Raw genomic sequence first — 16,501 nt, 5'->3', positions numbered from 1 at the left:
TATAAAATATTAATTGTATTATTATTATTATTATTACTACTAATACTTATTACTAATGTTTAGGTAATTTTCTTGTACTTTTTAATAATTTCGTTGGCTCATTCCCTCTGTCGTTGCTCATTGCACTCTTTCCATATTACTAAAATAAATCAGGCCAGTTTGCTAAGGTTTCAAAGGACAAATCAAGGGACAATCCTACTTCTTTTTCCTCGAAATGATGACGTTATTTGACAATAATATGCTTTTTTCCATCAATATCACGACTTTATTCGCGTACTATTACGACTTTATTCTAAAAAAAATCAATGAAATAATAAAATTGATCAATAAAATGAATTATTCATGCTTACACAGAAGATCCAGCAGAGGGAGTGTTGGGACCACCGGCAGCAGGCGGGTTGAGCTGCTCAGCATCCCCACTGGAAGCTTCAGCTCTCAGCCGAGCGGACCTGGACAGGCTGCCCGGGTCTCCACCGACCAGCAGCGACCTCTCCGCCGCATTTTCCGGGGGTGAAACCAGGCTTCGGGACAGCGCTGCTCATGTGTATTTAACCCACTCGTGTATCCGTGGGCACAAGGACGGGAGCGATGTCTGCGCCGGGTTTCACAAACCTGAACAGCTCCGTCAGCTACAGCCAGAGCCCAACGCCGAACGGCGGAGCTGCGCCCCCCTACCAGAACGGTGAGGAGGCCGGCTGAGGCGATTAGCCAGCCCGCTAGCGTTAGCATGCTAACCCTCTGAGATGTCACATTGTTTTTGTCGCGCTGTTTTTATTTTTATTTTCCACAAGTGTCCTCCGGTATTAATTATAGCTGTAACATTAAGTATAAATCGGGGCGACGTATTAATTTGGCAAAAATGACAGTTTAAGCGAAGCTAGTCAGATGCTAACATTAGTTAGCTTAGGAGCTAACCTAAGTATTGAAACCTATTGAGACGGCTAGCGGCTAACATAAGCTTTCAAGCTAACCGTAGCTGTTATAAATGTTAGCAAGATAATATTGGTTTGACAGTTTGCGAAACATCATTTGAAAATGTTCGCTTTACAGCGACGCTTTGATAAATATTCATATGGACATTTTACAGTAAAGAAATTGAGGTTTTTATCGATGGCTGCTGCTGTGCTGTCAGGGATGCAAAATATAAAGAGCTAACCGGTTATCAACCACAGACCAGTGATCATCAGCTCGCTTTGCACTGGGGCCACTTTTACAAAAAAGAAGGCCAGGGGCCAAAGGCAGCAGCCCCATACACGTTTCTAGGGTTTTAGGACGTTTCTAGGATTTTAGGAGGATTCTAGTCTTTGAGGACATTTCTATGATTGTGTTTCGTTTGTAGGTTTCTAGGATTTTGAGACATTTCTAGGATTTTAGGAGGTTCATAGAATTTCAGGACCTTTCTGGGATTTTAAGAGATTTCTAGGATTTTAGGACAATTCATGGGTTTTAGGACATTGTTTGGTTTTAGGTTATTTTGTGGATTTTAGGACATTTGGATCCTATAATGTGTCTAGGATTTTAAAACATATCTAGGATGTTAAGTTGTATTTTGAGATATAAGGACATTTTTACGATTTCAGGATGTTGCTAGGATTTTAGAACCATTTTTGTTATTATTAAAAACATTTAGGATAGTATTCAAGACATTAGGGTCATTGTGAGGACCTGTGTCGGGGACTGTGGGGTATCCTCTACTGGCACTTTTTATGCTCCATTTTAATGCTGTCTTATGCACACTGGCACCTTACTTACACTTGAAGTATAAAAACGATTCCCAGTGTGAATCACTTTATTTTTTATTTTGAATTAGAGAATGGTGAGGGGGGCACCACTGCGTATCACTGCACTAGACAGGTGAAAGGCACCATCACTGCTGAGTTAACAGCTGCCTGTGAAGTTTGTTGTTTGCAGCTTTGCAGTTTTATTTGTGAGCTTTGGTGAGGTAAAATAGTTTTTTATTGACACTAAGCTAATTGTACATGCATATGACCACCTCATCTCTCTCTTCAGGTCCAGCACAGTCGTACCAGTCCATGCATCCACCTACAGGCTGCTATGGAGCCCCACCTCAGCAACAGAGCTACCCCACCATCCCTTCCCACTGCCCCCCTGCTCCCAACAAAGCACCCATCACGAACAGTGCCCACAGTGCTAACTACTACCAGAGCAACCATCAGCAACAGCAGCACCTCTCTCAGCATCATGTAGCACCTTCCTCATACTCTGCTCCTCCTTCTCAGCCATATGCCACCCTCCCCTCTTCAGCACCGCCACCATCAAATGCCCAATACAACCAACAGCCATTCCAGCAGCAGCACCCACCCTACGCCCCTCCAGGATCCTACTATGGACAGCAGTCATACCACGCTCCCCCAGCACAGCACTCTCAACAGCAGCCCAGTTTGGTGCCTGCACCAGGTGGTGGTCCTGGAGGTCCTGTCTACCCGATTGTTTCGTACCCGTCTGCGCCTGGAAGTAGCCAGTATGGCACCCTGAGTTCCTCCCAGAGCACCTCCACGCATGGAGTCATGCCCACGCAGATGGCTGCACCCCTACATCAGTACAGCACCTCCCGGCCAGCCTCCACAACAGCAGTGCAGCCTGGGTACAGCACGGCTCCTCCTAGTCAGCTGGTGCCAACAGTGAATGGTCAAGGAAGCACAGGTATGTGTGAGTAGTTCATTTATGTTTGGGCTCATCAACTGCTGGCTGGAAAGAGACTTTCCTTAACCTCCTGAAACCTGAGCAAAAGAGTTCAGTTTCTTTTCAGAAATATGGGATGAAGGTGACGAGCAACCTAACAAGAGATGGCCCAAAACTTAGCAAGAAATTAGCAAAAAACAGGAAATTACCAGAAAATAATAAAAGAAAACAACAAGAAAATGACCTTTTTTTTCCTCTAACATTATTTTATTTATAATATTAAGAGAATTATAAATATAGTCTTCTTGACATTGTTCCTTATTTTTTGATAATACCTATAAAATTTTCCCACCTAATTTGCAGATAATTTTTTATGACCTTTTACTATTTTTTTTCCACAGTTCACACAACATTTCTTGCCAAGTTGCTCATTATGTTTTTCCCATATTTAAAAAATAAAAAAATGAAACCAATTTGTCACATTTCACAGGTTTAAATGTTTGTGAAAAGTGCCTAAATGCAGCACAAACAAAGTGATGCCAAGCCAGGTGTAAAAGTGTAAATAATCTCATAGCATGCTCATTCTCAGGTACATATTTTTATATTCGATTTCTACAAGAACATTAGAGCTTGTTTTAAGACAGTTTCTGAAATCAGCTGTGTGCATTTTTCTGTGAATTTAGCGTTTTGGTACTTTCACAGTATTTACATAGCACCTACAACTGCTTTATTATGAAAAAAATACATGAAAGTCTGACTTTTTACATGGTGGGACCTTTGAAACTATAGTTTTAAACCATAGCACTGTAAGCACATTGTATAAAATTATATATTTCATTATTTTGTTCCTAGTATCTATCATTTACTTTTAGCAGTTGCACATTTTAGTATATGCATCTATTAGCTGTAGCAAGCAAGCAGACTTAACTGTAAAGCATACGAGGCGAATATACTAACACCGATGATAACCTTATTTTATAACACGAGTTGGCGACTTAACGTCATAAATACATAAACATGGTGAGCAAAAGTCAGTGTTGGGTCAATGGTAAGAAGATTTGATCAATTCACCTATTAAATATCAACTTTTTATCACATGTAAAGTGTAATATGGTATTAATGTTAACTGCTGTCCATGTAGAGTGACCTAGATTAAATATAAAAATATACTATAGAAAATATATACATATTAACATGATGAAGTTGGAACAGAAACTTCGACCTTCTGACATCACATGAACGCGACTTTTAGTGCTGTTTTTGGGTCCTTTATTTCTCGAGTGTCTGTCTTTATTCAGCAGTTAGATCTTTGAATATGCAGACCTCCATTCTCCTGTTTTAAAATGTCTCTTTTCTTAATTGTGTTTTTTTGTTCTTCAGTCCACCAACACTACGACCAAAGTCATCAGGCTCCTCTCGGCTATGACTCGTACGGCGGGGTCGTTCACAGCAGTGGTGGCGAAGGCGCAGACCGACCGCCCTCAGGAACCCCCTCCACTTCAGTCCATTCCTCACCGGGCCACCACCAAGGTTAGATTTTATTTGATTTATATTTAAGACTCACACATGCACATAAAGATTGATCAGTGTTGTTACTGCTTGTCAGTACTGATTGGCAGCTCGAAAAATTAGATTGAATTTTTAAACCGAGGGACGTTTGCAACGGGCTCCATGTACAAATGCAAGATTCTGTATGTGCAAAGTTAAAAGTTGTCAAACTGCCATTGTGCTGTTAACTTTTTGATGAAATATGTCCTGCAGATGTTTCCAATGACCACCTAAAATGCAGTTTCAGTGGCTCAAAGTTCTCTTTTGTTTCACTGCTTGCAGAAACCAGACCTGTGAACTAGTTTCAGTTATTTTTGGTTTTTTTTGTCTTGGTGTTTGGGCATTAAGTAATTATGAAAAATAGCAGCTCTTGGTTTTGCTATGCTCTGGTTTTTGTTTTTTTCTGGCATGAAATCTTCCATCAGCTTAAGTTCAGATTCACAGTTTGAAATTCGGCTCTCACTTTGCAGAGCAAGAGTGTGTGAATACGATGTCGTGTTCACAGCTGCACTTTGTGTGTGTGGCAGGTTACGTGTGATACATTTCCAGGCGCACACACACACACACACACACACACACACACACACACACTCAAATGTGCAGGTGTGAGCAGTTATACAAATGTTAGGGTTTCAGGTTGGAAATCAGCAGCTGCTCTGTTTTGTTTGTGAATGTTTCCACTGTCAGCTCAGCAGGTAAAGACCGAAGGAGTCTTGCAGCAGCTTCACTTGCACTTAATTTGGGTTGCAAAAACAAATTGACTTTTGACATCTTCACCACGACCTAAGAAACTACATCTGAAGAGTTGTAAAAGGACTAATACCCCAAGTAGGGCTGGGTGATAAAAAAATATTTTTCCTGATTTTAAAGGCTGCATCACAGTAAAGGGATGTACTTTTCTCAACTTATCATAAAACTATAAAACTCATTTGTTCCGAGAACACCGAGGCACTTAACCTGACTCTTCTCCGCTTTGCCCTTTGGGGTAAATTAAGTCAGAAGGTCCAAAACCCAGCACCTAATGATTATCTAGCACTGACAAAGTTGTGTGATGTTGTATGTTGACTGTCATCGTAAGTAGTGATACTGAGATTGTTGAATCTCAGATGCTGAGATCGCTACCGGTTATTAATGTGTTTTTCCTTAAGTCTAAATTCTTGCTTGTGTTGTACGTCGCTTTGGATAAAAGCGTCTGCTAAATGAAATTGTAGAATTGTAGAATTATCAGATAGTTCTACTTGTTTTATTACTTGTCTTTACCCTCTTAGTCATTACATCTACGTTATTAGTGATTATTTATCACAAAATGACTACCAATAGTCATTCCTACAATATTGTCACCTCAAAGAGGGAATTTTGTTAATAAAAAAAGAGAAAAGAAATGTAAAATTCTGTCTCCCGGTTCTAGCATTAATGAAGTGCTTTCAGGAGATTTCAAAATGTCAAGATATATATTGTGTATTGAGATATAGACTAAAAGGAATCACAATATAATTTTCAGCCCATATTGCCCAGCACTAACCTCAAGGTTACAATATTTAAGGGAAATTAAACTAAAATGTAAATTTTGGGTGTAAAATAAACAACAATTAACTGTTTTACAATAATAAAAAAGAAGATATTCTGTACCTTTAAAAGTAAATTAACGAAAATAAACATCTACAGGAAATGTCTTTACTTTTAGTCTTTTTCATTTGGTCAAATTTGTCACCACAGTGAGCATGAGGAGGCTTTGGTGCAGACGGTTATCGATATAGTGTTGTGTTTGTTGTGTACCTATTCTGAACTTCTGAAATCTTGCTCCTGACAAGAACTAAACTGTTACTAAACATTACAGTTCATTACAATTTTAGTTTATTTATTAACCATAATAAATAAACTAAAATAAGTAAACTCATTCTGACTGACTGAAACTAAACCGATTTAAAAAAGAAAGAAAGAAAGAAAGAAATATTAGAAATAACAACCACAATATTTCTTTACATTTGTCACTCTCTATGGAAAGTAACCTGTGTGTCTAAATCAGTTTCCTCTGTCTCTGTGATATTAGCCTCAGGCTACTGAAAACATGTCACACAATAACAGGAGAGAAACATGACAAACAATAGACACACCTCTCCAGTAGAGACATATTAAAAGGCACACTCTCTTATTACAAGTATTTCAGATGGTTATTTTAGCCGGGTTAAAGCTATATGGTAACACTGAATACAACAACTGTGATTGTTTCGGACAGTTTCAGTAAGGTTTTTGATTATGAAAGACTGTGGGAAAAATGTTTGTTGGAGTTTGTTGGATGATCCACAGTCTGGGAGTTCAGTGCCTACTCTACACCTTATTGTGTTTGCATGTAAGTGTATGCTGCGTTCACATGAAAACAGGCAGGTGGTAGACGGCAAATGGAAAACACTTTCTGGACAGCACAGCAAAAACAGAGTCCAGTGTAGTTGCAGGACTGCAAATTTTTTTTAAATAAGCATCACCATATAGTGTTATATGAATACCTACATACCTACCTATTTATTTATTTATTGTCAAAGAATGGAACAAAATATTTGATAATGTGTTTATTATTTTACTGAAATGTTTTGGTAATGTCAAATGTGTTGTGTGTAGGAGCCACGTAACGTGGTTTTACGGTAATGGCAAAAAATTGAAATATTTTAACTTACAACAGCAATGCCGTCACCATTGCCAGTATTCTCTGCTGGCCTCACCTACTTTATCATCCTGCTCTCGTCCAATAAAATGATATCCGATTAAGTGTCTACCGTCCTGAATCCAAGGAAACCTGGAGCAACATCACTTTTCAGTATTTAGACCTTTGAACCCTGAGCAGATTGGTATAATTTCTTTAAAAAATGTTAGAAAAACGCAATGAGAAACCTGGTGATGAAGTGTAATACAATGTCTAAAATGTTGCTGGTTTTATATGCAGTCATGTGTACAGAGTTAATAGTATGCAAGACACTAAGCAACACAGCTTATTACAAAACAAGTTCACCTTCTCTCATTGCCAAAAAATTAAAAATATCTTGGCCTATTTAGATTTTTCTGGAGATAAATGGACAAATTTAGTTCATTGCTTCAACACACACCCATCACATTTAATAAAGTTTACTGCCTGATCTGGGCCTCGTTACAGTTTTCTCACGTACCTTTTCCGCTCACCCTTCCAACAGGCGTGCAATATGGATATGTTGCCAATAGTGGAGCTAGCTCTGCCTCTGCCGCCACCTCAGGCCCAGCTGCAGCCCCCTCGTCATCCAGCTCTGAGGATGATGACGATGAGGAAGAGGAGGATGAGGAAGCAGGTCTGCTTAAGCTTTTACCTTCTGACAAATCTATTCATTCCCACTTTCTCCATCCCCATAAACTCATTAAATACGCTCCTAAATATTCCCATAAAGCCCCTAAAAAAGCTCATTTTTACCGTCAGTGCGTTTCCATCCTCTTCCCATGAAGTTTCATTTTTGTTTGCCACCACTCTCCTCCTCTGTGTCACTTCTGCTCACCACACTTAATCAGTTCACAGCTCATTATCTGAACCTTCCCCTTTCTAATTGGCTAATCAGATTTTTCCCTCTCCCTCCCGCTGCCTCATCAACAGCCTCCCAAAGTTCACTGTGCTCACCATCTTTCCCCTCACAGTCATCAGCACTCTGAATCACCTTTCAAATCTGTGTGTGTCCTGCTCTGTTGCTCCGTCGCGGATATGAAATTTGCTCTCTCAGACAGGTGAGAGGTGAGTGGGTTAGTATTTCAGTTTGTCTTTACAAGCTTCAGCCAGGTTCTGCTCGTCTTGGTTGTGGTGCCGTCTAGCTCACTTTTACTCGGTAGTCTTTTGGATGTGATTATCTGTCTATAGTTTGCGACTGTAAGGGAAAAAAAAGGTCATTTATTTGTGTTTCTACTTCTGATCGGCTTACAGCTCTTGAAACTTAATTTTTGTGAAGTGCTTGGTGCTGTACATCAGGGAATTAATCAAGAACGATAGTGATGAAAGAGTAATTGTTTGACATTCATTTAAAAACCTTGGACACTACTAAAATGAAAAATATCCATTTAGCATATAGTGTATTGAAAATCATTTTTTGTGTTTTTTTTCTCTCATCTAAAAACGTGGCATTGTGACTAAAACCTGGCATTTAAAGGGTTAAAATTGTGAAAGTTAATGAGTATTTGATATTTATGATTAGAATTGATGCTGGTTAAAAAAAATAACGAAATGAAAGTAGCAAATCATATTTATTTTTTATAGCCTGATTTTGAAAAGTGTGTTTTGTGTGCAGAATGAGTGTTTGTAACATTACAGTGGGCCCTCAGGGTCAATATTTGATCAGTGCTGCCTAGTTTGACGGTTTCAGTTTATGAGCAGAGGATTAACAGCTGCGTTACAAAGTTGTTTTCATTCACATGGTAATACCATAAGAAGTACTACGATTCACTAGAGTAGGCAGAGAAGTATTTTTTTCACAGACTTTCTGTCTCATTTTCTACAGTCTAGATATAGTGACAATTAAAGCAAATCTGACAGAGTTGTTTTTATGAAACTTACCAACTACAGCTTTAAGTATTTGGACCACATAACACTGCACTGAGCTACAACAGCGTCACCATGTACACGAGTGTTGGGTCTCACTCAGGTGCTCTGCTGATGACCGTCCCTCAGGAGCTATGTCATCAGCCAGAGGTTAACAAGTTTTTAAATATAGCCACTCCCCTGCCAGCAGGTGCGGCCTCTCTGTGTACATGTTTGCTGACTCGTCCGCTCCCCATGAGAGCGCAGCGGGTGACTGAACAGCTCGCACTCATTTACACCTCTAAATAATAAGATTTCCCCCTCGTGGTATCTGCAACTCTCCACCGTCGCTTACAGGTTGTCGACTGCAACACACTACCGGCTGTTGATTTCTCGATGCCATGAAAAATCAGATACATAACACCTTATATATTCATACATATTAGTAAATCAATTCAAAATCACATACAAATAACTGTTATGCGTGAGACAAAACTTCATATTTTCTGTATTTTTTATTACTTTTATTACTTTATTTTTTATATTGATTTATTTTTTATTTCTGTTAATTCCTAATTTTTCTTCCTAGTTTTTATGATGATCATGAACATAGAATATGTTATTATTATTATTATTAGTAGTAGTAGTAGTATTATGCTGCCAGTCCTAATGGGCGAAAATCATAGTTTAACATGAAGCTGCTAAGTTGACCTTTAAATTATTATTTTTTGGGGATAAAAGCACAGTGTGACTGTTCTGTCCTTTCCTTGGGGGTATTTCAGAATATATACATTTTTGTCTTTCCAGTTATGGTTTAAGAACACAGAATAAAAAGTTAATCAAGAAAAAGGAAAAAACGATTGATATCACAGTAAACATGTCAAGTGGTAAAAATGCCCATAATGTCTTAAAGCTGACATGCTTGTAAAAATAGTTATAAATACAATAATGATAGTTTTCTTCTCTTTTCCAAACCTGCTGAGTCACCCTGACACAAGAGACAAAATGATGAATATCTTTTCAAGTGAATGACATGAGGTCAATCTGTTGTCATGGCAGTGGCTGTTCAAGCACATGTTGCATCTTGTAACTCATACAATGTGGTCTGGAAGAAAATGTTCGGGACTATGCAGCTTTTTCCTTGTTCACACTGATTATAAAATTCAAATTTATCTTTATGGTTCCTCTTAGGGAAATTTGTTTTGCAGCCAGGGTTCCCATAGATACAGCACACATCAACACAGCAAAAGCCTTTACACATAGGAGGCTTTTTTTGTGCTATTAATTTTCATGCCAATATATCTTTTTTTTTCACTTAGTTTATTTAAATCTTTTACACAGAATGCAGATATTGCTTGGCAAAAAAGCCACTTTTTTCCTGGAACAAGGTTGATTTTTCAGATTTTGCACTGCAGTGAAAGGCACCAGTCAAACATGTTGTGTCTGTTCATGAGGACTGTAAAACAACAATGTGGAGGCACCGTGATCCAAACTAAGATAGCAAACTTTATTACTTCTTTCTGCCTTGTTAAAGCTGCGCATATCACATCTACTCCTGTTCTTACCTTTCACAGTAAAAGCCCAACACATGTACACATGTATATACTGAGTAGCTGTTAACTAAGGGGAACTTAAAAATTCAGAGCATTTCACTTAAAGGACACTGAGTAAAACAGGTGCATCAATATAATCCTGGTAGTTGTCCCAAATTTGCATCGCTGCCAGTAATCTATTTGCATCAAAAAGTGCTGCAACCATAGACTATATATAAAGATGGACAATATGTCAGTTCCCATGACAGAGTAACTTTTGCATCTTGATCGCCCCCTGGTGTGTGTCTGCAGTATAGGTCATAAAGCCCGACCCTCCATGTTAGTGAATGGGACATAAGCCAAACTAAAAACTCAAAGTAATGCCAAATAAATTTTTCCCAAAGATGGTTTCTGCCACTTAAGATAGTTCTCATCACTGTGATGTTTTTTTCAGGTGTTTGTTTCTATGATAAATTTGGTTTTAATGAGATATTAAATTATACAAAAGGGGGATTTTCCACCATGACTAACAGAGTAAAGAGTAAGTGTCTACCAGAGTAAAACAACCTGTATAAAATATATTGTAAAAAAAGTAAATTGTCAATGTTATATCATAAAAATCTGAAAATAAAAGTAACTTCATAAAATAAACAAATAAAATAAATACAAATGATAATGAATCTAGTAACAAAATCTGTTAAAAATATATGATAGAAAAAAAGGTCAATTTAAAGTAATAAAAAATTCTGTTGTGTGGGACCACTTGGATACGAGGCAGCCGACACGGATCAAAAAAATAAATAAAATACAGATTTGCTACAAGATGGTGTCTGCACCACATAACAATTCTTTTTAATCATCTTAAGGTTAAACACAAAGTGGCCTATGACCGAATGATAAAAAAAAAAAACCTAAAGGAGAAAAAGGACAACCCCATCGATATCCACCGCAACATGTTTATGAACTCAGTGAGTGATCGTGCCAAAAAGTCGTGATTTTAATATTGACCAAAACAATTGTGACTCAGATTTTCTCCATACTCGAGCAGCCCTAGTGGTGATAATGAGATCTGTGTTACTTATGAGAAACAGATTAACAAAGACACGCTGTCACCACAGTACGAATGGAGCTTTAATTATCAGTAACCAGAGGTGCTAACAGCCCGGGGGCCAGCAGAGTGGACTTGTGACTAAAAATAACAAGACAGTTGAAGGCTAGAAGAAAAAAATGAAATGAAAAACTGTTAAACTCTTATAACTCCTGGCTGGCACCACATTTATAAATCCATGAGCTGTCAGGAAAAAGGAGAAGAGGCAGAGGAGAACGAGGAGGTGTCAGAAGATTCTTGAAGGAAGGAGAAGGCTAAGCTGTCCTGGTGTCCTCCTCCTCTTCCAGAGCAGTTAATCCAGTAGTCTGCTGGTCCGATTTAGTCGGAGATAATTGGATCGCGTCCTGTCCAATGAGCGCTCTGCCAGAGGCCTGTCGTGTCTTGGTTCGCTAGTGTTGATCCCTCCTTTTGGCCCACATGGATTAATGGGTTCATTCAAATATTCTACCCTTGTAATCCCTCTGGAAAAGCTTATTCATTATTGGACATGAGAGGAAAAACAGTGGCTGCAGTAGACCATGATGCAATGTGTCCACGAGACTTATTTTGTTAAGATTATTTTTGCCTTTTTGTTATGGGTTATAGTGGACAATCAGACGGGAAGCGAGGACGTTGTGGCATCATGATGCTCCAACTGTAAGACTTGTGGACTTTCTGAGTTGTGAATAAGGGCCGTCTGTACACTGATAGGACGCAGCTCATCACTTTCTTGCCCCTTTTTCTCTCTGGAAGTTGTTACAAATACTAGAAAATGTATGAAATCACAAACTAAACGTAAATGAATGAAATGAATCAAGTTGAGCATGTAAAAAGACACTCACAAATTAATGGACCCAGTGGAGTTTTATTGTAAGTAATTATTTATGTTTAGTGATGAAATCCTCTTTGACATGATCAAGTCAGATTAACTTAAGTTGCTAACACTTAAATAGAACTTGTCATTTTTAAGTTGCAACAACTTTATAAATTTAAGCAAATAAGGATACATTTCAATTAAACTTAAGACTTTGATATAAAGTAAACATAAATTGAGATCTATTGTATATATGTTCCAAGATTTTTTTAGGTAAGATCACCTTGTCAGATTTGACAGTGTATTAGTCTTCTGTACTTGTTGTAAAAATAGTCTCTAAGAGGAGACATCATGTTTCTAATAAAAAATATTTAATGGAATCATTTGTGTCAAAGTAGTAGGGATCAACAGATTAGCGGCCTGGCCGTCTATTGGGGCTCATATTTGGCATTTTGCCGATTATCTATATCGACATTTGATTTTTATGATTGCAGATAAAGTTAATTAATGAAAAAGTGTGCATATTACACTCAACCAACACCTGGGAAGGCAGTCTGCAATACATGCAAAGAAAGTGTCAGCATGTGAGGAACTTTTACTTTGTAAAACCTCAGGGATCTATTTTTATTTATTCATTTTTATTTAAATCTTAACTCTGACTCATAAAAAAAGTTGCAGGGAACTGGCTGTAAATGAAGTTAAAAGTTTCAGCATTGATTAAACATTTGATAAAAACATTTAATCAAAGTTTTGTGTTGGAGTTTGTTCTAACAGAAAGATTTTCATTTTCATTTTAAATGCATATCAGTTCCAAATATTGGTTATCAATCTCATTTAGTAATTAGTAATAATTAGTATTGTTATCTACCCTGAAAAACCAATAGCAGTCAACCCCTACAATATTGTGATAACTTTGATTTCACCAAAAAAATACACTTATTACCTTTAATTCGATTCCTTCAAAGTCTTTATTGCATATATGAGTGTGGACATACATTTACGTCTGTCCACACTCATTTTACAAATGTTACAAATGTGCATTAGAGATTATAAAAGGGAGTAAAAACGAGGGTTTTAGGGATTGTGGCCGTCGTATAATCATTGTATTCTTTTTCTATTCTCATGCTTAGATCCTCCATGTTTTTCCCTCCGCTCCCTCCATGTTCTCCATCCTTAGAGGCTTGTACGCGAGCTTGTTCAGGACTTGAGTACATCTTTTCATCATGTTTTCTTTCCAGTTTTCACTCCGCTTCATCTCTCTCTCTCTCTGAGGCCTGAGGGAGTCCAAACACAGCAGCGCTCTTCACGGCCAAACAAAAAAAAAAAAAAGCTCCTTTTCAATCCCGTTTAAATTGCCTCTTTTGGTCTTTCCCTCCTCTTCTATCTTTTTTTAATCTTGACCTTCATTCCTTCGCTCTTACTGACTTCATTTACAGATGTTGTCCTTCATTCTCGCAGGTCTTTTTTTCATCTTTCTAACTTTTTTTTGCTTGTCTTACTTTTTGTTTCTTTAGTTGTACTTTGTTCTCATGTGCTTTTATTTTGCTATTCCCATGGGCTCCTGTTTAAATATGTTAATTTAATTATTTTTTCCTCCAGTCTCAAAGAAGTCTTAGCTTTTTATTTCAGTTTTTAACCCTTTGTTTCCTTCGCTCTTTGTCTCTGCCTCTCTCAGGTGGCGACACTTCCTCCTCCTCTACTGGCAGTGCCTCTCCGGTGCCCAACAGCTATGATTCCTTGGAAGGGGGCAGTTATCCGGGTATGTTTTGATCACAAACATACTGTTCATATTAAAAACAGGCATACTCACTCGGTCTGCAACTAAGGATTTTTTTTTTGTCGATTATTTTCTCGTTTAATTAACTAGTAATGTGGTTTATACAGTGTCACATATTAAAGAAAAATGTCAGTCAAGGTTTCCAAAAGCTCAAGAAAACACCCTCAAATGTCTTGTTTTGTCCACAACCAAATATTGTGTCATAGATGAACAAAAAAAAGGAGAAAATTTTTACATTTGATAAACCAGAACAAAGGAATTTTGACTTTTTATTTCTCTTAAAAAAGTACTCAAATTGATTGGATTGCAAAATTAGTTGGCAATTAATTTAACGGTGGACAACAAATCAATTAATCTGTTTATTGTTGCAGCTCTTATGCATGCAGATATACCCCATTACAAAACTGTTAAAACAAAGCCCTAAATAACCAAATATTTTTCACCTAAAGATAAAAACATGTCATCGGGGTTAAAGAATCATCAAAAGGTGCAGGTGTCTATTTTATGTTACTTTTCTGTATCAGTTACTGTCTTTGTCGGATCTGATCGTCTGTTACTTGTCATAATAATGTATTACACAGTGCATTCATTTATTAAGAGAAGATCAAACAATTATTTTATTTGTAAGTAAGTAAGGAAGTAAGTCTTCTATTGCCCTGAAATCTATACGTGTTGTGATATTGACAACAGCAGTTAGTTGATGCATACTTCAAGCTGTGTTGGAAATGAATGCAAAAATAAAATAAAGACATGCTGCAGCAAGTTAAACAAGTAGTAGAGATATAAAAGAGGAGATATTTTAGGATGATGAGATGCATTTCTCAATTTATGTAAAAGCCTGTGATGAAAATAGGACACACAAGCACACACACAGACACACGCACACACACTTAGAAATGTCATATTTCCAAAATGCACTTTGCAGCTACACTGACCTTTCCTCTGCTGTAATCAGGTTAAAACACTAAAAACCACCAGTCTTCCAAACATACGTCACATTTATTTAATGCTGAACTCTCTTGTCCAGATTCCATGCCGCCCTCTAACAACATGACCAACCAGGCCGCGCCCTACGGTAGCTATGGTTACCCCAGCATGCAGCCAGCCTATCGGCAGGGCCACGCTGACTCCTCCCCCTCTCATGACCCCTACGGCCAGTCAAGCTACCAGCAGTACTCCCAGGTGAGGCCGCAGCTACAGAGAAGTGTTCATGGTCATTTTATGTTATTATAACTGGCAGGCATAAGTGCTGAGGGGATTGTGTGTGTGTGTGTGTGTGTGTGTGTGTGTGTGTGTGTGTGTGTGTGTGTGTGTGCGTGTGCGCGCGCGCGCGCGCACGCGTGCACATGCAAGTGCGCGTACGTGCATGTGTGCGTGTGCCTGTGCGCCTACAGCTAATCTAGCTAATACAACCTGACCAATCGCCTAATATTTTGTGTGCGCATTTACGACCGTATCTGAGCCTTTGTGGGCTGGACTTCAGTTTGAGTCACAGTGATTAAGACGTCTTAAACACAGTAATTGTCAACAGAGTACGTCTTTTAACCACAGAATAGATTAACGTTGTGATTATTTTCAAACTACCAAGACACTACAAAACAGGTATTTGTTTCATACTGTATAGTCTGCAGTCTTACTGCAATTTGTTGCAGCCTGTGCTTTGTTAAAAAAATCCACAATGGGGGCGCTGGGTGGCTCAGTTGGTAGAGCGCGCAAGGCTCTGTGTCCTCATTGAAGGGGCCTCAGGTTCAGGTCTGACCAGTGGCCTTTTTTCGACATGTCATCCCCACTCTCTCTCATCCTCATTAACTTTCATCTCGTCAGCTGTTCTGTGAAATAAAGGCCATGAAAGGTTCACTCTCGCCATATATATATATTTTTTAGGTATAGCAGGTGGCTGTTTTCATTGAGAAAGCAGCAAACAGACAGCAGACAGAGACACTTGGAGACTAGCTGGTGAAAATAGTAGAGCGTTTAGCAAAAGTAACTGGTGGAGAGCAAAATTAGAGCCAAAAGAGGGTGAATATTGCACTTACATTCGCAATTTCGCAAATTTTCTCCCTCTGCAGCCATTCCCAAACCTGTCCCAGCTGTCTGCGGCCCTCGGGGGACTGAGCGGGGTGCCAGAGCTGGAGGTAGAGGCCCTGAGGCCGGTCAACCTGCTGCAGGATAGAAACCTGCTGCCCCCCAGGCCCCTGGAAGCCCCCGAACCCAACCTCAGCCCCGACCTCAAGAAGGTCAACTGTAGTCCACAGTAAGTAAAGTGAAGAGGGCTTAAACTGCTGGGGCATAAACGCTGTTGTTAAAAATTTGCTCTTGTTTTTCTTACTTTTCATATTCGTGTAATTTGATTTCTTTCTCTCATACTGTGTCTGTGAATCTCTCACAATGTCGTGACAATGTCAATGTCATTGTGGATGTTATCTAATATTTTTCTTTCTCCCCGTGTTTCTCCGCTGATCAGGACCTTCAGGTGCACCCTGACCAGCATCCCTCAGACCCAGGCTTTACTCAACAAGGCCAGGCTCCCTCTGGGCCTCCTCCTCCACCCCTTCAGAGACTTACAGGTAGGAACTGA

At 38.7% G+C, this 16,501-nt stretch overlaps 1 protein-coding gene across 3 annotated transcripts in view; it reads left to right on the top strand.

Annotated features, from left to right (window-relative positions):
• Window positions 1-412: 412 nt before the first annotated feature.
• The window catches only part of sec24b (SEC24 homolog B, COPII coat complex component), a 37,326-nt gene continuing 21,237 nt past the window's right edge, over window positions 413-16,501 (top strand). For 2 of the 3 annotated variants that reach the window (XM_042493160.1, XM_042493159.1), the window contains exons 1-8: window positions 413-682; window positions 2,011-2,664; window positions 4,024-4,173; window positions 7,374-7,505; window positions 13,822-13,905; window positions 14,951-15,105; window positions 15,993-16,177; window positions 16,388-16,490. In XM_042493160.1, coding sequence (XP_042349094.1) covers window positions 589-682; window positions 2,011-2,664; window positions 4,024-4,173; window positions 7,374-7,505; window positions 13,822-13,905; window positions 14,951-15,105; window positions 15,993-16,177; window positions 16,388-16,490 — 1,557 coding nt within the window. In that variant the 5' untranslated portion in view covers window positions 413-588. The remainder of the gene's footprint in view (window positions 683-2,010; window positions 2,665-4,023; window positions 4,174-7,373; window positions 7,506-13,821; window positions 13,906-14,950; window positions 15,106-15,992; window positions 16,178-16,387; window positions 16,491-16,501) is intronic. The other variant, XM_042493161.1, reaches the window with a different exon arrangement.

The sequence above is a fragment of the Plectropomus leopardus genome, chromosome 9 (genome assembly GCF_008729295.1).
Source record: "Plectropomus leopardus isolate mb chromosome 9, YSFRI_Pleo_2.0, whole genome shotgun sequence".
Classification (NCBI taxonomy): domain Eukaryota; kingdom Metazoa; phylum Chordata; class Actinopteri; order Perciformes; family Serranidae; genus Plectropomus; species Plectropomus leopardus.
The sequence above is the reverse complement of the archived record's forward strand: the minus strand, read 5'-3'. Positions and strand labels throughout refer to the sequence as shown.